The 22966-nt window shown below is 43.4% G+C and overlaps 1 protein-coding gene across 28 annotated transcripts in view; it reads left to right on the top strand.

The window, feature by feature from the left end:
- RBFOX1 (RNA binding fox-1 homolog 1) overlaps positions 1-22966 on the top strand; it is a 2169222-nt gene that overhangs the window by 1109915 nt on the left and 1036341 nt on the right. For 7 of the 28 annotated variants that reach the window (XM_081089168.1, XM_081089193.1, XM_081089197.1 and 4 more), the window contains exon 1: positions 1358-1688. The exons of 13 other annotated variants lie outside the window; for them this stretch is intronic. Coding sequence is in view for 7 of the 15 variants with exons in the window: in XM_081089164.1 (XP_080945290.1) it covers positions 1281-1325 (45 nt within the window). In the remaining 8 variants the exon portion in view is untranslated. Of the gene's footprint in view, positions 1-708; positions 1326-1357; positions 1689-22966 lie in introns of those variants that run through there. 8 more of the 28 variants (XM_081089199.1, XM_081089160.1, XM_081089164.1 and 5 more) reach the window with 7 other exon arrangements.

The following is a 22966-nucleotide window of genomic DNA, read 5'->3' as shown; positions in this document are numbered from 1 at the left end:
TTTGTTTTTTGTTTTAATATTTTTTATTTATTCCAGAGAGGAAGAGGGCGCGGGGGCGGGGGGATAGAAACATCAATAATGAGAAAGAATCATTGATTGGCTGCCTCCTGCACGCCCCCTACTGGGGATCAAACTGGCAAAGGGGCATGTGCCTTGACTGGGAATCCAACTGTGACCTGATTCATGGGTCAAGGCACAACCATTGAGCCACACGGACTGGCCAAGGTAAATCCACTTCCAAAGGTGAGCTCTAAAGTTCAACCGGACACGATAGATATTTCCCTCCTCTAACTTTTCAGTGTTGTCACTCAGTACATCAGGTGTAGGAAGGTCTGAGATTACAATACTAGAATACTAGATTACAATACTACCGCTGCTTGTAGGAGGAAACACTAAGAAAATCCTGTGAGCAGCGATGGGGGAAGAGCTGATGGGATGTGCATCCTGTACTGTATTTATATGTGAAGTAGTAGCATATTGGAAGTCGTAAATACTGTCCCATGGACACTTTGAATAATGCAGGAGAAGTGTAAGTAATTGGAAGTGCTTATATCCTGCCTTTAGACATCTCACTGCTGGTGAGTTAAAATTGGTTGTCAAGTGTGGACTGGGAGGACCTTGCAAGGTGCCCTATTCTGTCATGTGGTACATATTTAATGCTTGAAAGAATAAGGAAAGGGACACGTGCGGGGAGGGAGGGAGAGAAGAGAGAGAGAGAGAGAGAGAGAGAGAGAGAGAGAGAGAGAGAGAGAGAGAGAGAGAGAGAGAGAGAAGATAGTGCTGCCAGCTAGAGAGAGAGAGAGAGAGAGAGAGAGAGAGAGAGAGAGAGAGAGAGAGAGAGAGAGAAGATAGTGCTGCCAGCTCCAAGGTTTGCAAGCCTTTGGAGAAGCTTGGAGGCGGGACCCACTCCTCCCCCGCCTCCCCAGGCTGCAAGACTTTGCAAAAACATTGGGCGTCCAATTTGGCGAGCGTTTTTGGCGCGGAGGCCAGAGAAGCGGGGCTGGGGCGCTGCAGCGTCCCTGGCACCTCGGTGGCCTCCCTTTGTGTAGTCTCCGCGTTGATTGCCCCCTCGCTCCAGCTGCTCGCTCGCTCTTTCCCCGCACGTTCCGCACCTGCTGGCGACGGTGTGGGGCTGCCAGGCAGCCGGGCCAGCGCGGCAGGGCGCTCGCGCCGAGGACCGGAGTCATTTGCATTGCCAGCACGTGGGGGCCGCGCGCCGCTGCCTCGGACTTCTCCCGTGCTCTCCCGGGGAGGAAACAGGCGGCACTTTGCAGCCCGGGATGAAATCTTGGCATCTAATTGCAGTCGTGGGAGATGCCCTTCAGGTAAGGCGAGGGGAGGCTCTAAGCGCTGTCAGGGACGGAGAGACGAGGGAGAGGAAGAGTGGCGAGCAGGCGGCTGGCTTCTGCGGCGCGTCCCGAAGCCCACTGACTCAGGGGAGGGGGTGGGAGCGGGCCGGGCACGGGGGCGGGCGGCGGAGGGAGGAGTGTGCAAATTGACATTTTGGGCTGCCTGTGGCAAGAGGAGCCGCCGCCAGCCGCGTCCAACGTGCAGGCAGAGGGTGGCGGTGTGTGCGCCTCCCGGGCTGCTGATTAGAATAGGGACCTGGCGGCGGGTGCAATCCGGGCAAAGCGGAGCCGCGATGGAAGCTGCGGCTGCGTCCAGGGCGCGTGAATGAGCCACGGCAGGTAAAGCCACCCGGGGACCGTGCGGGCTGGGCGCCCAAGGACCGTGCAGGCGGGGCGCCCAGGGGCGCTGACCACCAGGAAGGGCGAGGGGCATTAGGAGTGATAGGGGAGCCCTGGGGGGCGGGGGGGGGGGCGGGGTATGAATTGATTTTCTTTACTGGCTAGAAGTTCCGGGGGAACTTCCTTGCCCACGCTCATTGACTGCCTTTAACTTTATTTCTAGAGATGAATAAGTGTTTATAAGAAAAAGCATGGAAGTCCCAATAGGCTGGCCAGGGCTTTGCAAAGCTGTGCGGCCCTTTACATGAGAGGTTGATGAAACCCCTGGCCAGATGGGCCGGGCATTTGGAAAGTTGGCAGCTCAGTCCGGTGGGCAGGCGTGTGCGTGTGTGGGAAAAGGCACTGATGTTTGTGTAAACATGTCTCCCGAGCTGAGCTAGCTGCGCGCTGTACTCTCCCCACTGCGTTCCTGGTTCCCGGGGAAGAGACGTGAAACGGACAATGTTGCAAATGCTTTGACTTGAGAAATAGACTCTGGGCCATTTTATTAAATGAAACAAGAGTTGCCCTTTTTGAGAGATCAAATGGGGGGAGAGCGGGGGTGTGTGTGCTTCCCAAATGATGGAGTTTACTGCCAAGCATTATAAAAATATGTCAAGTGGTGAATACGACATTTATCAGCCTAGAAGGATCACCTCAAAGACTCAGGCTCAGCCTATCCCTGTAGCCATTATTTTCAGATGACAGTGAAATGGGTGGTTTTACTTATTTCTGTTGACAAAAGAGCTGAGTGCCCCCCCCCTCTACCCCCTCAACACACACACTTAATAGGGAAGCAAGGGGAATTCTGAATCCAAAAGTTTTGTTGGCACAGTCATCTTATTAAATCGTTCATTAAATTACTTGCTAAACAAAGAGTCACTTTATGCGTATCTTTAGATATCTCTTAATGTACTCGTTTATATGGTTTAATTTGGGGCACACAGAAATGAATGCAGTTCATAATGGAGGCGGCCAAAATATGGTTGTGTAATCCTCTTTACCTGGGGAGCTGGGTAGTAAATTGTTTGGTTTAAGGTTAATACGTATCTTCGGGAGCCCAAAGGGCAGGAGTATAAACGCGTTTGTGGAATGGAGTAACAGGCCTTTATGGTTTGCTGTGATTAAGTTTGAAGAGGGTTGTTGTTTGAGTAACTAAACTAAAGTCAAGCAGTGACAGCTGCTTACCACTGGCGTTTATAGGGAACGCGGGCAGCATTCATGATTCTCATGTAAGAAGCAGGGATTTTTCAAGTCTTATCTGCCCACTCACACTCCCTACGCATGCCGAGGTTTCCTGTATATTAGAATGCTCACGGGTTATGAAGAGAAAATTGCTTCACTAAAGAGTGGAGCAAGTATTACCTATGGAGGTGGGGGGAGGTTTCCTCTAGCCTTCCCTTACATCTCCTGTTTTCCTTTTCTTTCTTTCTTCCTTTTCTCTCCCCTTTCCCTCCCTGCCTTTTTCTCTCATTCATCTATATTTCCCTCCTTCTGTCTTATTCTTGTGCCTGGAACACAACGCTTTTCCAATACCTTCTACCACATTTTTATTTTAGCAAATGTTTTGCACTCTGAAGGATAATTGGAATGTGGTTTTCTTCTTCCTCTTTGATATTCTCTGCTCATGTACAAGAGCTAATTAATAGCACTTATTGTTAAAGTGATAAAGTTTTCTTGTCATTTCTTTTTGACCAAGCAAATGGACTCTTGGAAAATGCCTTCATTACACGAAATGAGCTGAATATTTTTTTCTGTTATCACCAACTGATGGGTTTTTACAACAATGCACTTGGACCGTCATAACTTTATTGGGCTAAGCATAGTTTTACACTCATCTATTATAGCCTGTGCTTCAAACTTCTATTTCCCCTATTACCTTCCATAGTTTTAGACTCTGAATCCATTTTAATCTGTATTTACTTGGACTTGATAGAAATAACCATAAACTTGACTTATAGGACAGATTAATTATTTAAGTATCACAAAAATAGTTTATTCCTTTTTTTCCCCAAACTTTTTTCTCTCCCCAAGAATATGACACAAACGTTGAAGTAAATTTCAATTAAAGGGCTTTTAGCAACAATTGCTTCCTATAAATGATAGTTGTGAGATTTTGAGAATATATGGTCATATTTTGAGAGTATTACATGAGAATCAGAAAGCATGTTCCTAACCATTTTCTGTTTAATTACAGAAAACCATATTGGATGGGTCAGTGTCGAGCTAAATGACCATTACAATGTCCACTGAAATGGAATTTTGTTCCCGTTTTCTGTCTACATTTATAATTTTTATATTAGGTTTTCGGCAGAGTTGCAATACCAGAGAAATGGAATGTTGTCCAAAATAAGAAGAACATTTATGAAATAATAATAAAACTTTACTAATAAAATTTTTAGCTATTTTTAAAATGTATGTGTATTAGCCTCAAAGTTAGCATGGAGAAGGCTGGAGTAAGTTCTTTGAAAGTAATTCTACAGACATTAAAACAAAATGTCATCAAAGAAACGTGGATCCCCATCTTGTGTTGATTTTTCCTACATGTAAAAATAAACAGGGGGCAAGGCATAGATCCTGACTGTTTCTGCACTGTAGGCTTTTTCTGTGTTGAGCTGGAAACTTCAAGGTGTGGTGATACATGAGATCTTTGTACATATTCACGGCTGCACATCTTTGTCCTTCTGTCTCTTTTCCTTCATTTCCATGCAGAGGTGAGCATTTGCATGCCTTATGGGCAATAGTAAATGGGCAATTCAGGGCATGGAGAACTTTTAAATTATGCATTTTAATGTATTTGAATTAAATCACATATAACAAAATAGTCCTGGGATCCGGTGTTCATGCTGTCCCCCTCTCTGTGTGCACAGCACTAAGGGGGATAAATAAATCTTTCGAAGTCTGTTTTAGTTTGCAAGGCCAGACCTGGAAACCTCTAGATTCAAATATTCAATAATGTCTCAAATTCAGGAGTGTTTTTTTATTGATAGAGATACATTGTATATGAAAAGTTGGTGGTGGTGGTGGTGGGGGGGGGTTATGTGTGTGCCCCCAAAGCGGAAAACGCTTGTGTCAGCTGTAGCGACTCTTTTTTGATTTAGCAAAACTAGGTTACGAATTCAAGCAATTAAAAATGACAAAAAGCCCAATTTCACTGCTTAGATTAATACACTCCCCGTTTTTGCTGCTCCATAAAAATTTCAAAGTGTTCTTTCTGCTTAGGTGTGTGCATAACTTATGGGGTATCGGAAGGCCCCCTCTCACAGTGGCTTATGAAGTCTGAAGACTTTGATGTCAGGGAGGTAAATAGGATCAATGGGAAGTTCTTGACGCAGTTTTGTATCTGCAAGTTCCAGGGAAATTATTTCAGTTGAGTTTAAAGGGAGAGCAAGAAGAGCAGGTGCTGGTTTCCTCGCATTAATTGGTGGTGAATAATCATTCAGCTAGTCCCCATATCAAGCAGGCCAGAGAAGACTTTTGGAGAAATGATATAGTTGTAACTGGCACAGTGTATCCATAGTCCCAGGATAGCATAGTCCCAGGATTTCTTTTTCTTAAGCAATGGTGGGCATATTTGTTACTTTTCCTCTCCACCTATAGATGTGAAGTCTGGAATTCTGGATTCACGATCATCTAATTAGCCAAAGCTCTAAACTGGGCCATGCTACTTCTAGCTGCTCTGAACTCCCTGCAGTGGCTGGTCAGTGGGTTACATTTTCTAGACTGGGTGGATGCACCGCGGCCACACAAAGAGCGTGCACACAGCAGACCCAGACCCTCAGGAAGTCTGCTCCTCTGTATCATCTCCCTCACACTTTCAATCCTTTGCAGAAAGCCAGCCACCACCACATGAGTCCAGGTGGCCAGTCTGCCTGCTGTTGGCTTGGGAAACAGGACCCCTTCAGGAGCATACGTTAGGAAAACGGCTGCTAGCGTTTCCTTTCTCGTCATGGTAATTCTGCATCGGTGTTTGCCACAGGACAGTGGATATATTTCTTTGTTGTTTGATTGAAATCTCTGCTCATGAGGAAATCGGTTGCTTATCTGCTAACATGATGGACACAGCGGTTGTATCTATCATGGTTATTTGCATGTAGAGATAGAGAAGCCTTCCATGTTTATTATCATGGTGAGGATGATGAAGGTGATGATGTGATCACACCTGGACACTAACAGGAATGCAGGTCGATGTCTGGGCCCTTGCTGCCTCTGTGTGTTGGGCACTGGACTGGGACCTCCACCCTATCTCCTCTGGTCCTGACCACGACTCTGCAAGGTAGGTATTGCTCTGCATAACTTAGAGCCATGGAAGCAATCTTCAAGAATTTTTATAGTTAGAATAAGTAACTAGACTCCAGATTTTTCTGACTCCAGTAAACCAAGATACCACTGAAATGTACTCTGAATTTAGGAAGATACACAAATATGGGATTCCACAGATGCCTTAAGCCAGTGGTTGTCAACTAGGAGCAATTTTCTCACTTCCCTCTCCTCCAGGGACAACCTTTCACAATATATTGGAGACGTTTTTGGGTGTCTCATTTGGGCAGGGTGTGTTACTGGCATCTGTTGGGTGGAGACCAAAAATGTTGCTAAATATCCTAGGATGCACCGACAGCCTTCTACTCCAAAACAACAAAGAAGTATCCAGCCCGTAATGCTAGAAGTGCTGAGGTGGAGAAATTCTGCCCTAAGCGATATCACTGGTCCTATGACTAATGTATATACATGGTCTGATTTTCCTAGAGAATGGATTTCAGTCACTCATTTTTAAAATCTCTGCATGGATACTGTGAAGAGGCTCGTGATGCAAAATCAGAAAATCCCTATTTTCTTACTATTTGACTCTAAAATTTTACACCTGCCTACTCTGGCATCTTTCCTTATAAAGAGGACATGGGTTATTGTGGTTTAAATCCCACTTTTCTTTGATTTACTCAGTGTTGCCTCTGGCAGGTTCTGGAAAACAAAAATTTGTTCTATGGTACGGATGTCAGTAGAAGAGAAAAGTAACATCCTGAAATGAGTCATGGAACAGTTATTCTAAGAACCTTTCTTCTTAGTATTCAAACACCATTATTTTCTCCTTGCCTTTAAAGGTTGGACGCATAGGTTTATTTGCTTATGTATTTAATAAACACTTCAATAGTGTTTCATATTGTTGTAAATGCTTTAAAACATCAATTCACTTAATCCTTAAATCAAGCCTTGGGTTTGATATTGTTATTATCTACACTTTACAGAGGAAAGAACCGTGGCCCAGAGAAGTTGAGTAATTTGCCTAAGGCCACACAGCTTCCAAGTGGCAGAGCTGGGATTTCACCTCCACGGTCTGTGCTCCTGACCACTTCGCATGCTCTGCAATAATCTGACTTTCTAAATGCACAGAAGCATAAGCGTTTAGGCCAGTGGTTCTCAACCTGTGGGTCACGACCACTTTGGGGGTCGAACGACCCTTTCACAGGGGTCGCCTAAATACATCCTGCATATCAGATATTTACATTATGATTCATAACAGTAGCAACATTACAGTTATGAAGTAGCAACGAAAATAAATTTTGTGGTTGGGGGTCACCACAACATGAGGAACTGTATTAAAGGGTCGCGGCATTAGGAAGATTGAGAACCACTGGTTTAGGCAACTTCTTCACTTGAGCTTTGAGACAAAAGCCATTGTTAGTTCCATTTGGGGTGGTTGATCAAGAACACCACTCTAGTCATTTTTGAATGAGAGTGAATGATAATGCCCACAGCTTTATTTTTCACTATTTAACTATTTCTCAATGTGCGCTGAACCAGGGTCAGAAGGGCTTGTGAATTCTCTTTACATGATCACCTCCAACACCCAAAACCACCAAAGGGAAACAATAGTATTCAGAAGGGCATAATTACAGGATGAGCAATCTTTGTTTAATTCTCTACTGAACTGTGGTACAAAACTAGGGAGAAATTATTCAGCTGGACCTCCTGAGGGGTCATCCAGAAACTGAATTCTTTGGTTTTTCTGTCACTTTTAGAATTTTTAGGGAGCCCAGTATGGTCCATACCAAGTGGGATATGGTGGATGTGGACATATCGATGGCCGACTTGATCTTGCTAATGCCAATCTATTTAACTTCCCTCACTTAGACCATGGGGATGACCTAGACCAGTGGTCCTCAACCTTCTGGCCCTTTAAATACAGTTCCTCATGTTGTGACCCAACCATAAAATTATTTTCATTGCTACTTCATAACTGTCATGTTGCCACTGTTATGAATTGTAATATAAATATCTGATATGCAGGATGGTCTTAGGCGACCCCTGTGAAAGGGTCGTTTGACTGCCAAAGGGGTCGCGACCCACAGGTTGAGAACCGCTGACCTAGACTATCTCATTCTCTGTTGAATTTTCAGCATGTAGTAAAACCTACTCATAGATTTTTGTGTAGAAGTTTCAGTTAGATTTTATTCTGCATTAGAGGAAGAAAAGATCTTGCAAGTCTGCTGTTAAACATGTATACATGATTGTTCAAAAAAAAAACCCCAAATAAACAACAACTACAAAGAAACCAAGATGGGAGTAGAGCACCTCCATTCATGTCAGTTAAATGAGTGAGTAAATGGATGGAAGAATTTATATTCAAAGTTTTCTTATTCAGGGTATGAAGGGAGAGAACTGTTAAAGGAAACAGCTTGTATCCTGAATATGAAATCGTGGAGGAAGAGGAGGTTGTGACAGTGTAAGCCACCAATGGGACGGATGCCAGTCCCAAGCCAATTGCTTCCACAGCCTTCCGACCCAACTGTGCATTACGTAAGAGTTGGTACAAGGCTCCCTATGCATTCACCCACACTTGAAGGTTCAGAACCACAGAGTGGACTGACCAGGCACAGATTCTTTTCCTACCAGAGGTGAAGGGAGGAACATTCCTGCCCTGTTGAACAGCTGATCTGACCAACCAGCCATGACAAAGGAATAAAAGGGGGCTCTGAGCCACCCTCCCCCAACCCAGAACAGTCCAACAACTGAGCTGGAAGTAGAAGTCATTACAGCTCTTCCTGTATATTTCAGGCCCAATGAACTCACATTTACGCAAAGAAAGCAAGGAGTGAATCCCATTTCAGAACTGTCAAAGGACTGATGTTGGATCCATTATCGTGAAATTTCTTTTCTTCATACAGCTCATCAAATTGGCTTTTGTGGAATACCTATTCCATCTAAGTGTTGGTTCAGGAAATGGTTTAAAATTAAGCCAAAATATGTTGCTCAATGGCCAATAAATGGGAATAAACTCCAATAGCTAAGACTCTCCTATGAGTTTTCTAAGTGTTGTCTATCAGGCTATAGTGCTAAAATACATATATCTTGCTTAATTGGCTAAAAGGAAAAAATAAGAATAGGAAATTGGATTTAAAATGGTCATTTAAATTCCATATCCAGTGGGATTGGTTTTTAACATATTTCCACATTTAATGTGAATCTCCTTTTTAAAATAAAAGACAACCAGTGATAAAATTTGTGTGCCATTAAAAAGAGTACACCCAACAATGGGAAAATGGGCTTTTTCTGAGTCCATTTGCCTAGGAAGTTAAAAATGTAGAGGCTACATCATTGTTATAAGTGGTCCAGGCTTCAACTTCTGCTGCTGATAGAAAAAAGAAACCCGGTTTTGTTTTTAATGCACTATCTGATTGCCAAATATATAGAATTATTCTTTATTATCATTGCAACTGATACTATCTATTGAGTTAGCAATGAGTCACACATTGTGCTAACAGCTGGATACAAATTATTAAATTGAATGTTCCCAGCAGCCCTAGGATGTAGATGTTCCTATTATGCCAATTTTTCATGGAGAAGACTGAGACTTGAGGTGACATTTCTAGGGTTATCAATAGCTAACGATTAGAGGTTGGTGATCAAATTTGAAACATTATGACTTCACTTCACCCTCTTGACTCAAAGCCATAATAATTTTTGTTCTAACATAGATCAAGTTTGTTTAGTCCTAGGAAGTCCCTCTGGTCCTCTTTTATGTTTGTTTGTTTGTTTGTTTATTTTATTTTTAATTTTAGAGAGAGGAAGAGAGAGATAGAAACTTCAGTGATGAGAGATAATCATCAATGGGCTGCCTCCTGTAAGTCCCTACTGGGGATCAAGCCCGAAACCTGGGCATATGCCTGACTGGGAATCGAACTGTGACCTCCTGGTTCATAGGATGACCCTCAATCACTGAGCCACTCCAGCCGGGCTGTGGTCCTCTTATTAATACTGACCTTCTTATACTCTTGGCATAATATATGGATGATGGATGGATGGATGGATGGATGGATGGTTGGATGGACAGATAGACTGACCATTGATACAGAAGGAAAACTGGCAAAGAGCATGTATATAGTTTTCAGAAAAACAAATGTAAATACCGGAAAGTACATGAAAATATGGCCTTATCTACAAATATGTGTGCACACATGTGTATATATGTATTGAAAGTTTCATCTGTATATATAAATGTTTCATATATCACATTGGAAAACAATATGTTTGATGAAACAGACATATTTGAGAAAGTGTGGAATGGTGCATTCTTTTGTGGAAGACAGTTTGGAAATGTTCGTTTTGAGAAAAGCGCATATCCTTTGACCCTGCATTTGCCACTTTAGGATTCAGGTACTTGCTCAAGGTTGCACAGATACAAACTGTTAACTGCAGCCTAGTGTACAGTGGGAGGAAACATTAGGGCAAACTAAATGCCTAACAAAAGAGGATTGGATGCCAACAAGTATTCAAGGAAGGAGGTGGGTCTGCATTGACCTAAAATGATGCCGGAGGTGGTATAAGTGATCAAGAGTCCAAATGTCAAAAAGGCATTTGGAACACTTTGTTAGAAAACAAACATCCCCGTGCAAACGTTTATATACACAGTGAAGCTGCAAAGATGACAAAGGGAGAGTTACTTTGTGGTTAGTGAGGAGTGTGACTGGGAGGGGAGCAGGAGCGAATGGAAGTTTTGCTTTTAGGATTATGCAAGATGAATAAGCTATAGTCATCTGCTGTGCAACGTAGTCCCTATAGCTGACAGCGTGGCGATGTGCACCTAAAAAATTGTTAAGCCCTAGCTCAGCCGTGGGCAAACTACGGCCCGTTTGAAATGAATAAAACTAAAACAAAAAAAGACCGTACCCTTTTATGTAATGATGTTTACTTTGACTTTATATTAGTTCACACAAACACTCCATCCATGCTTTTGTTCCGGCCCTCCAGTCCAGTTTAAGAACCCATTGTGGCCCTCGAGTCAAAAAGTTTGCCCACCCCTGCCCTAGCTGGTTTGGCTTGTGGATAGAGCATTGACCTGTGGCCTGAAGGCTCCCAGGTTTAATTCCTGTCAAGGGCATGTACCTGGGATGCAGGCTCAATCCCTGGCCCTAGTGAGGGTGCTTGCAAAAGCAACCAATCAATGTATCTCTCTCACATCGATGTTTCTCTTTCCTTCTCTTCCACTATCTCTAACAATCAATGGGAAAATATCCTCATGTGAGGACTAAAAAAATTTGTTAAGAGGGTGGATCTTACATTGTGTTCTTAATACACACACACACACACACACACACACACACACACGACACAAGGCAACATTGCTTATTACCTTGATCCTGATGGCATCATGGGTGGATGCATATATCCAAACTTGTCAAATTGTACATATTAAACATGCACAGTTCTGTTGCATATCAATTGCACCTCAGTGAAGCTGTTCATAAAATAGTATACCTCTATTTCTTTTTATTTTCAACACACTTTCTACTTAGATAATAAAAAAAAACTGTGTTAAATAAAAGAGCTTCCATTTTTCATAGGACCCGTGATCAGCTCCTCACTCCAAGCTGACATAAATCAGCTTAGATAACAACATAGGTCTTGTGTGTTAGATGAAGGCAACCCAAATTGCATTGAAAATGTGCTCCAGAGGGCCTTGAAAAGGGTAGAAAAAGACCCCCGGAAGTTGTTTAATTTGCAATGATGTTCTGGGGGTCGGCGTGCGCTCTGCAATGGCGTGGTCGGCTGTTGGCAATTTCTGAAAATGATAAAGCCACGTGTTAACTGTAATGGTTTGGCCACAGAGGAACCCGAAATTCCCTGGATGCTGCAGACACTTGTCATTCATCGGAGGCGCTGCAAATCATGGTCCTTATCCTCCCAGCTGTGCGCCTGTCGGGGACTGTGGGCTGCTAAAAGTTGTATACTATTATTTTTTTATTCATCTCTGGGTCATTTCATCTTCCCGTGCAAGCCACATGAATGGCTGTGTAGGAAAATTGTATTTTGGGGCTGCATTTCCCACTGTGAAGGATGTTTACTATATATTTATGAAAACACTGCAATAACAAAACCCTTTATATAGCCTTTCAATTTGCTGTAAGAGCAGATAAAGTATTTTTATCTCAAACTGAACTCCATACCTTGGGAGATGCTGTGGGTCCAGCTCAGAATAATAAAACACTTCAGGGGAAGGCGGGCGCTGCTCAGATTTGCTCAGAAGCCTGTGCCCTTTCCTGGGCGGATCTCAGTGCCTTGAAACGTAGCAACCAAACATGCCACACCTAGAACTAATCAGTGCAACTTAGGCATCATTACACTGCAGAAATAATGTCTGTGCTGCTTAAATAGTTTCACGTGTGTAGAGGGTCAGGGTGGTTCTTAACAAGCAGGGAACAGGTTGGCCATCACTCAGTGGTTTGCAAACACTGATTCCTCCCCTTTATCTAGGCTTCATCAATGTTTATTATAGAAACTTTTGTTGGGGCGACTTTAGACCCCATGCAGTTGATTTGCATGCAGTCATAATAAAAGGTACAGAGATATCGCCCTAGCTGGTTTGGCTCAATGGATAGAGCCTCAGCCTGTGGACTGAAGGGTCCCAGGTTCGATTCTGGCCAAGGGCACATGCCTGGGTTGTGTGCTCGATCCCCAGTAGGTGGCGTGCAGGAGGCAGCCAATCAATGATTCTCATCATTGATGTTTCTATCTCTCTCTCCCTCTCCCTTCCTCTCTAAAAATCAATAAGATATATTTAAAAATACAGAGATATCCCTTGTCCACTTTACTTTGTTTCCCCCCCAATAATAATATTTTGCAAAACTATGGTGTCACATGACACCCAGGGTGTTGACATTGCTACAACCCACTCATCTTATTCAGACTTCCCCAGGTGGATTAGCACACATTTAGTCCTAGACAACTTCACCACGTGTGTAGGTTCATGAATTTAACACCACAGATAAGTAATGAACACTTCATCACAGGGACCCTCTTACAGGCACATCTGCCTCCTCTCGGCATTTCCCACCCCCATCCCTCAACTCTGTCAGCTTCCATTTCTGAAACTCTGTTCTTTCAAAAAATGTTCGATAAGTGGAATCCAGCACTACTTAATTTTTGTGAATGGCTTATTTACCTGGAGTTTTACCTATGTTATTACACATTCCAATCATTTTTTTCCTTTTCTAATACTCAGTAATGTTCCACGACATGTGGTATGTACCCCAGTTTGTTTAGCCATTCACCTGCAGGACCTCGGGGCTGGTCTTGGCTGTCACAAACAAGGCAGCTGTGAACATTGTGTAAAGGTTTCTGCGTGAGCAGGCATTTCCCTTCTCTGGGATACATGCCCAGGAGTGGGCTTTGGCGATTTTTGCCTCAGGCACATTTTGTAAAACATTCATTTGTTGTGCCCATTGGAAGTCAATACTGGTTACCCAGGAACCAATACAAGGAAAAAGAAAATAGAGAATCTTACCCCGACTTAACGTTTATTTCTACATAAACATAGTGTTAAATATAGAGACCTGCCAGTATTTATGTGGCTCCAAGCATATGCCAGGCTGTATTGCGGGCCTGTTGTGTCTGCTCACTCATTTGTCTTCCCAACAGCCTTCCGGTGTATGTACTACCATCGTCCCCACTTACATGTGAGGAGTCAGACACAAAGTGCACAGGGAACTTGGCAAGATGATGCCATCAGTGGTGGTTGGGCAGTCTGGCTTGAGAAGCCTTCATTGTAACCACCGTCCGATGACCTGAACCTCATTCACAGATCTGTTGGTCAGGCCTTCTGGGTTGGTTGGGATGGCAACACTCATTGGTTGGGTAAACATCTCCCAATCTGGCTGTGGAGGGTAGTCATAAATGGGGTTGGGTATATAGAGCCATCAGCTAGCTGCCTGCGTGTCCCTCAACTCATGGCTGTGTCTTTAAGCTTACTTTAGTGACCGTCTCAGACAGATGGAGGCTTCTTCTGGCTTTTAGATCTCCAAGCAGTGGATTTCACAACCCTCCTTGGTTACGCCGGGCAGTATTTCACAGCTCTCAGTCGCAGTCTGTTCTGCCTTGCGGCCTGGCCCAGATCTGTCTGTGGCACGCCGAGCCCCTCCTCATTCATCTCCCTGCGGTGAAGGTGAGGAATTGATGGTGACCACTTCCACTCAACGGCACGATTTAAAGGTCCCTGCCTCTCACAGAATCCCGCGTGGCTGCTGTATATTACTGCTGGAGCCATTCAGCCCTCCAGAGGCCCTTCCTATTCCACAGGCTGATACAGTATTTAATATTTTCATATGCTCCAGCGTAAAGCCATCTGTTGCGGTGACAGGACAAAATGTTGATGACAAGAACAAGCGTATGTTTATGGAAAGATTCCATGAGAAGTTAACCAGCAGGATGCATGCTACGCAGTGGTGCCTGGTAGCAAATGACCAGGGCGATTCGACAGGCCTGGCCTCCCAGCATCTATGCTTCTGAATTGGCCCTTATACACTACACGTGTTCTTTTCTTTCTGTCCTGTAAATGTAGACCAGGTTGTCAATGTACGTGGTGGCAGAGGCCTTGTTGGAAGGAGATAGTAGCATTAGCTAATTTCTAGAACTTGATTTCATCTGTTGTTCTTCCTGTGTTCCGTGTGACTTTCTGCCGTGCGCCGGAGCTAGTGAACTGGGAGCTGCTCTGTGTGCTGGGCATGCGTGTGGCCGGGGAGCTAGACTGTGTTTCTTAACAGCGAGCACTGCTTCTCGGTGCCGACGGCTTCGTAGCCTCGCTGGAGACTTGCTAACAGAGAAACAATCAGATGGGAATCAATTCTGGCTGCCCACTTGAACATATCAGTTGAGGCACTGTTATCTCAAACTGTCACTGCACCGCCTTGCCCCTTGCTGAACTGAGCTCAGAAAATCACAGCAAATGCCTCTCAGCTAATGCCATGGTGCTTTGGGGGGAAGTCATCACAGCTAAAATGCACTGAGTCGAGTACCTGGCAGGTACTGCAGGAGGCACAGGACATGGCGTCTTTAACCCTCCCACAGGCCTTATGTGCCATGGGCACTCCTGGTCTTCATTTTACAGACTGGAGGGTGGGGGGGCAGTTTCAGACTGCAATTTGCCCAGGATCCTATCGCTGATACTTAGTGGACCCTGGCCCTGAGCATGAGCAGTCTAAGTCCGTAAACAGTATGCTTGCCTGCTATGTTTTATCACTGATGCTGGGAAAAGAGAAGCTTGCTCAGAGCCTTCCAGACCTGGCCTTCTCTTGGTGACATGAGCTGGGGCAGGTGGGCTGGGACAGACTGCTGACATGTGGCACCGAGCTTGGAGTCCTCTACAAACTTGCACTCACAGCTCTCCAGTTCTCAGTGACATTTTTAGCTTGTAAATGAAGTTGTCAAAGATTTCTCGAGGCCCAGAAGGAGGCTTGTAAAAACGAGCTGGTGTGAAGACAACAGCAGCTCTCTGGAACAAGTCATGCGGGGTAACCCCTAGTGCCCCCGCCCCTGTTTCTAGCAATTTTTGATCTGTTTTCTAGCAACGAGTGTGATAACATGCCTTAAATCAAACCCCTGCTTCCAATGTTATTAATAAATGGCTTTGCGATATATGGTAGAACCTAGGTCTCAACTGTAGCCATGATAAAAGATGACAATTTCCCGCTAGCTACTCCGAAGTTGATAACATTAATGAAATAGTAGAATTTAGGGAGATTTGTAAGCAGGCGTATTTTCAGCAGGAGCAAAACATCAACAGATCAAGGTAGTAGAGGAAAACAATCAGGATATACGCGGGAACAGGAAGACCAGCTAGCTTCTGAATATCATTCATTTATTTCTTCCAAGCTCGTCCTAAGGATGCAAGTGTTGGTTCTATAATCAGGCCCTTTCCATTTCATAGGTTTCACCTGGCGGTGTTCATCCCAACAATTGCATTGGGATGACAGGTTATAGATGCCATGAAGTCAGAAACAGGTGAACAATATGTACCAGTAATTAATGCCTAGCAGAATGCCTGGCCCATATTAGTACCTCAATAAATGTTTCCAAAGAATGGATGCTCATAATGGATTATGCCCGAATATTTATTATGTATTAAACCCTGGTAGACTGAAGTAATAATTACATTTATAATCATTAGGTAATATTTTCAGAGTCTTATTGAGGAATGACAGTAGTTTTCCTATCTACTAGTTCCCCCTCTCCTAAAGCCCAGATATGTGGACAGTTACTTTCTGAATTAGGGCCAGAGCAACATGCATAGCACAGGCAGTGGCACGGGTTATATCTGATCTCCCAACTAAGCTATGGGCACAACCCTTCCCAGGGTATACGGCAGGCAGCAGTGTTCTAGAGGCCTTTCCCCCAGCACATCCCATTGGCAAAAGCAACTTATATTTAATGCAACAGAGAAAATAAATTATTACCATTCCCCGATTGTGTGACAGGTTAGTAATTAACTTGTGTCACCAGTTGGCCTCCCACAACTGTGTTTATTCAGCTCCATGGAGCACTTTTCAGGGAGAAGGGAGAGCTCAGCAAGGCGTTCTTTGTTTACTGTGGATGCTGGGTGCTGGCAGAATGCATCTTTTCCTATTGACGAGGAAATAAGTTGGTTGTTAGGACGTGATTTTCCATTCTTTCAAATGATATGGTGATGCAGGGAACTTGAAAGCTACCCTGGAATTAGAAAAGCATAAGGAAATTGCCCTTTCTGCGCTAATCGAGCCATTGTGCCTGTTTTCTTTGGGGTATTTTTTACTGTATAGACACGGCAAAGAACTAGGTGTAAGGAAAAATAGGAACAATTTTAATTAAAAGGAAAAAAAATGTGTTTCTTCTCCCTCCGTTGTAGGTTAAGTGTCTATCACACAGCCCAGGGACACTGATATTAGATTTGTAATAAGTACAAGTAAAGCTTTTCATTTTGATTGGATTGGGTGTATTTTTCATCAGCATCTCCCGTGTGAGCCATGATTCTAAGACAGAGTCTTGTAATCTTCTGCAGTGGGAATGATTCAGCTTAAAAATCAATAGGGCATGAGGTATTTCAAGTTCTCATTATTGTAATGTGTCAACATCACTTCAGTGACCCCCGAGTCCTATGTTGACTGGTTTTTCCCCTGATTTATTGTGCAATCTCACAGGGCAAACTATAATTTCACTTGGAATCAGAAAGTCTCCATTTATGGTTTGTGTCCCAGTCTCCAGTCATTAGGGCATTTGCAGGGAATCGATCCCTCCTCTTGTTGCTAACAACTGAATGAAGTTGTCACCTGCTTAGATTACAAAGGAGGCGGGTAACACGATGCGGTAAGGGCGAGTGCACTGGACCAGCTCTGTTGTGAGAAGGGCTTTCTCTGATGTTCCTCTGCTGCCGCTTGGAGGGGTTTTAGCATTTCTCAGAGTGTCTATTATAGAAAACCCCCGCTGCCCACCTAGCACAGCGTTTCATTCCTTCTTTTGTGAAATGTTTGTGGGTGAGGTAATTCCATTGGTTTAAACAAGGTGAGAGGGCCTTTCTTGAAAGTCTGTGCCTTGGCAAATTTTCTAGAACCTGTTGAATCATGCCAACTCCTCTTTAAATACCTAGTCATCATGCTGAGACTTAAAGACAGGGTCCTCCATCCTTTTTGTAATTGGAAACATGCCTGAGAACTTAATGGGACTTCTAGTGAGGAGATGACCATCTGCATGCCATTGGTCAGTGTGTACGCATTCTGCTCTGCTGTGCACAGGACCACACATGCGTGTACGATAATGTCAAATCATCAATAGCAAGTCCAAATTGCATATGTAATACCTAGTACTTAGCAATGGGCGAGAATGCCTGCATAGGTCAGCCTCATCAGAAATATAATTCAGTACCTACCCCGTGTGTTCCGGGCGCTTATGAATGCAATAGACTTCCTTCCCCCAAGGAGTTTAACCGTGGAAAAGACCAAGGTGAGAAGCAGTGCCCGAGGAGCGGATGTGAGTGCGAGACTACGGAGCATAGAGAGGAGGCACTGGACACAGGAATATAAGAGTCTCGGATGATTTCAAGATGGACAACAATATTTGATCACATCTTGACCTCATGTGGAGATGTTATCATTCTCCTCCACTCCAAAGTTTATGAAACCAACTTTGCTATGTATACAACAGCTGTATTACTATGTTTTTAAAGTTGCCTTTGCCTGGTAAAATCAGGCTCTTTTCTTTTTTTTTAGCTCTTGGGGAGTGATTTCATTTACCCAGGGACCTCCTGTATGCTGTTCAGTTTGGCCTTGGTGCAACTGCCCCATCCATGTCCCTGTCTTTTCTTCCTACCTTCCTGGTAGAGCCCCTTCTATCAGAGCTGCTCCAGCATGTGGGATGCAGCCTAGCAGCCTGGCAGCCTGGCAGCCTAGCAGCCTAGCAGCGGCCTGTGGGCTCATGCTCTGGTCTTTAGTCTGACCCTGGAACCTCCAGGCTGACAAAGTTTATAGGTAGGTACTGAATTATATTTCTGATGTGTCTCTTTGCATCTGGCCAGTTAAAAGTTCTTAGAGACAGGAGTCCCATTTGTCAACATCTCTGGTCGTTCACAGGCATTTGTTGAGAACATTACTGGGTGCCAAGTAACCCTTGTTAATATTATTTTTTGATTCTAAAAATCAGTGATTCTTCCTTGAGGCTCTTTCTTGACACTAGGAATACTTCTTTTTTTTCCACACCCTTCTTAGGACTTGCCTTCTGTTCTGGATTCACTCATTCATTGACTCACTAAATACTAGACAGGGATCCTGGAAGGTGCTGAAGAGAGTGGTGAACAAGATAGATGGGATTCTTGCTCTCACAGGGATTACATTCTGGCTGAGGGAAGGTAGGTCCTTGACTTTGAGGACCTGATTAGGGGCTCAGAGGAATGAAACTCTGTCTTCCCAGTTTCCTGGAAGTGGATTGGGATATTCCTTAACAGAATATATATACTTGGAGCTTTAAAATCACCTCAGTTGCCCTTCAGGCTTTGGCCTGAGCCAGTGGTAGGATACAAAAAGATCAAGTGGTTCCAATAAATGTTACTAGTCCATGGGAAGTTGTGCTTATCCATCTCTAGGGACACATACCAGTTGTAATAGTTTTGGCCCCGGAGAAAGTTGACATCAAAAACCCTGTCCCACCTGCCAAACCTCTTTTAAGCCTTATGATCTCAGCCCTGTGAAGGTCTAGGAGAAGCCTAAAAAGAGGTTCCTGAAGCAGTCATATAATTAGAAGCTCAGGTCTTGGCTCCTCCACGTAAGACCTTGAACAAGTTATTTAATCTCAGCAAGTCTCAGTTATCTCATCTGTAAAATGGGATGACAATAGAACCCATCTTAGAAGAGCATTCTAAGGATTACATGAGATTGTGCATCTAAGAATCTCGCATATAGGACATGCTTAATACATATTAACTATTATAAGAGAAGGTAAGAAGAGGAGACAGATCGTGCATTAATAGTGGATGGATTGTGCTGGCAAGTCTCTGTATGTGGCCATTACTATTTTAAATTATATCACCTCTTTGAATTTTTTGGCATTATTGCCTGATCCACGCATGGAGCTCACCTCCTCTAGGGTGACAAGTGCTCCTGATGGACCACCTGTGTCAGCTTCCTTTCTAGGCATGGACCAGGGACTCTTATTTTTTAGTATTTTACTCAGTCCTTGCTGGTTCTAGATTGAATGCAAGTACTATCTGGGGTCATGTATATTTCATAACAATCCCATGTTACAACTTGTACTCAGTTATGTTATGCAGTCACTTAAAGGAGGAGATAGGTCTAAATGGGATTATATTGGAAGGTAATAAGTATTGGCTCAACTTAGGTGTTTTAGGTGTTGATAAGTGGAACAATAGAAAGATACAGAGCAGTATATGTAGTATGATCATGTTTGTGTATGAAGACTTATACACATGGATGCCTGTATATACTCTGGGAAGGCAGATGAGGAGTGGATAATAGTGACTGTTTAGGAGAAGGTGGCTGAGGCTTCAGGGTAGGAGGAGACTAACAATTCATGGTGTGCCATTTTGCACTCATGGTCTTTTTCTGCCATGTATACGCATTAATTTTCCAATAAAATGATTATCCAAAATGAATATGAAGCACAGCTCCCAAATCTCTAGAGTTATTTATGAATAGTCTTTCTTCACGTTATTTCTACTTCTCTAGACTAAATTTTATAAAAGAGATTATAGCATCCCAGGGGTTGACAACATGTTTACCCTTATAACAGTTAGCTTTTGCTGTGTAACAAACAATTCCAACATCTCATTCCTGAAAACAAAATCATTTATTAGCTTATATTTCTCTGTGACAGCAGCATGAGACAGTAGCTCATCTGGGCTTACTTATGCCACTGGGGCTGAATTGCTGAATGTCTTTACTCACATGGCTGTTGACTTTTTAAACAGCACTTTATTTTTGTTCTGTGTGGCCTTCTCAGCAAGCTAGCTCAGACTTAGCAGGCAAGCATGAGTCACAGAGTTTCCAGTGCAGTGAGAGGTTAATCCCTAACTCATAAGCACTTTCCAACCCATGCTTACATTATATTTGCTAATATCTAGTTGGCCAAAGCAAGTCACACAGCTAATCCCAGTGCCAGGGGTAGAGTGGTATATGGCAATGAAAGAAACAGCAGGTACACCTTGACAAAAGATATGTGCAAACAGGGATGGGGTATGTTTGTAGCCATTATTTGCCACCCACCCACTCACCCACCCCTCTTTAAGGCAAAGTGTACATTGAAAGGAATGATACTCTATGAGAAGGATTATCCTTAAGTTAGATCTTTCTCTTCAACTATCCTCAACAGTAGAGTCCAGGGATGTCATCTCTTATTTCATAAGAGCATCCTTCTATTTGCTTATGCCTAAATGTCCTCCTTCTCTTTCAGAGTTTAAGCAATGATGCTAACATTTTTTTTCTTCCTTCAGTGAAATGTCAGCCTGGAGGTAAGGTAGTCATATGCCTCTAATGACACAGATCATCCCCAAAATAAAGGCCCACATATCTCCAAGGAGTTCTGCATACCTGCTTGATAGAGCCAGCACCAGTGGGGTTCTGACAAGTACGTCAGATTCCGAGCATCCTCACAGCCCTCCTGTTGGGAATCTATTTGCTTTGGATCAAAGATGACGGTGCATCCAGCTTCCACTTCACATTGCCCTGTCCTTAAACAGCAGGTAGTTTTTTTCAGAGATCATTTGAGAAGCTAATATGTTTGCTTTTCTGATTCTGCCAGCCCGAGTTGATGCTTCCACTGGTTTATGGATGCACAGATTATGGGAGTCTGATAAAATGAGAAATGCTGTATGGTAACCTTTAAATGAATGAGAAACTAAATGGTACTCAATTAAAAGTGCAAAGGGCACACAGTAACAGGCAGGTAGAACTACCCCTGAGGTCTGCCTATCTACTTTTCAAATACACCTGGTTTTGACAGCTCAGATTGGTAGATAGAGGGGTACCTGTGAGAGCTCACAAGGTGAATTCTCCCACTGCCATGTTGGTTTTCTGAAAACTCCATGTACGTGCACTTAATTGTATACTTGCAAACCTTATTCTACAAAAGCGGAATAAACTGTGTCCAATTGGCACTTCTATTTAAAAACAAAGTCCTCTCAAATTGGTTTTCTCTTCGCCAGACGTGGGGATTCTGCCCTGCTTATGCAGTTTCTTGCTCAGTGGATGGATGTGGAGTATTCCTTTAAGCCAGCAATTTTCAACCTTTTTTCATCTCATGGCACACACAAACTAATTATTAAAATTCTGTAGCGTGCGTGTGCGCGCACACACACACACACACACACACACACATACAAATATATATATCTGATCTGACAAAAAATTGGTATAATTTTGATTTATTCACATGGAACGGCTACTGTTGTGTTGGCTGTTGATATTTCTATTTTATAATCTGAGGGAAAAGAGGTCAGTGCCCATGACTCAATAGTTGGGTACTGCATGTTTTAAAAATTCTTGTGGCACACGGTTGAAAATCGCTGCTTTAAGCTGTTGATTGTCAATCACTTTTATATAGTTGTCACTTTCACTGTGTCACAGTCAGTAGCAGAAATATAAAGCCTATAGACACTTAATGCTCACTCTGACATTCATGACTAAATTGAGCTGTTTATTAAAAGAATCTAAAAATACACAAATTACTGATTGGGAAAAATGGCTTTCTGAAGGTTCTTTTATTTGACAAACATTTGGACACAAAATGCCCCCATTACATTCAGAAGAGCTGTAAATTTTTAAAATCCCAGGTAAAATCAGCATAGAAAAGCAGATTAGATACTCCCAGTGCAGTTTTCAGGCGCGTGCTCGGTCTGCGCCTGGTCAGGGCCTGCACCGCTGGTAGAGAGTGACGTGCGTTGGCCTATGTGTGGGATGAGGAGCAAGAGGAAGAAAAATGATGCAAAATCAATATGGCGGTGGTTCAGTCCTCAATAATTCTACCCATTTAAACCAACAGAAAGAACAGACCTTCCTGAAATACTCAGAGGAAAAGTATAGGACTCTGTAGTACAGACTAGAAATTCAACAATAGTTACTGAAGGGAAAATCACAAAGAAGGGGCACTTCTTGGATGTGATAGCTCTGAAAGCTCACTTATTCATTCATTTAACATATGGCAAGGTCCTACTAAGTGTTGGGGCACTGTGTTGGTGCTGTTGCTAAATGATGAGCAAAAACTGACAGGGAACTCGTGACCTGAAAACATACATTTGAGTGGGGTTTGGGAGAGGAAGTTAGTTGAGGCAGGAGGGGTCAGATAATCACAAAAGAACACCTGTAATTATCTGAGATAAGTGTCCTACAGAATAGGTACGTGGCGCTAGGAAAGCAGGGGGCAAAGGAACCGATTAAAGTTGAATAGTTCAAGACATACTACTGAAAATCGATAGTTCAGCTGATAGTGGAAAG

The sequence above is a fragment of the Myotis nattereri genome (genome assembly GCF_964212035.1).
Source record: "Myotis nattereri genome assembly, chromosome: 4".
In the NCBI taxonomy this organism is placed as follows: domain Eukaryota; kingdom Metazoa; phylum Chordata; class Mammalia; order Chiroptera; family Vespertilionidae; genus Myotis; species Myotis nattereri.
This window is presented reverse-complemented; position numbering and strand designations above follow the sequence as displayed.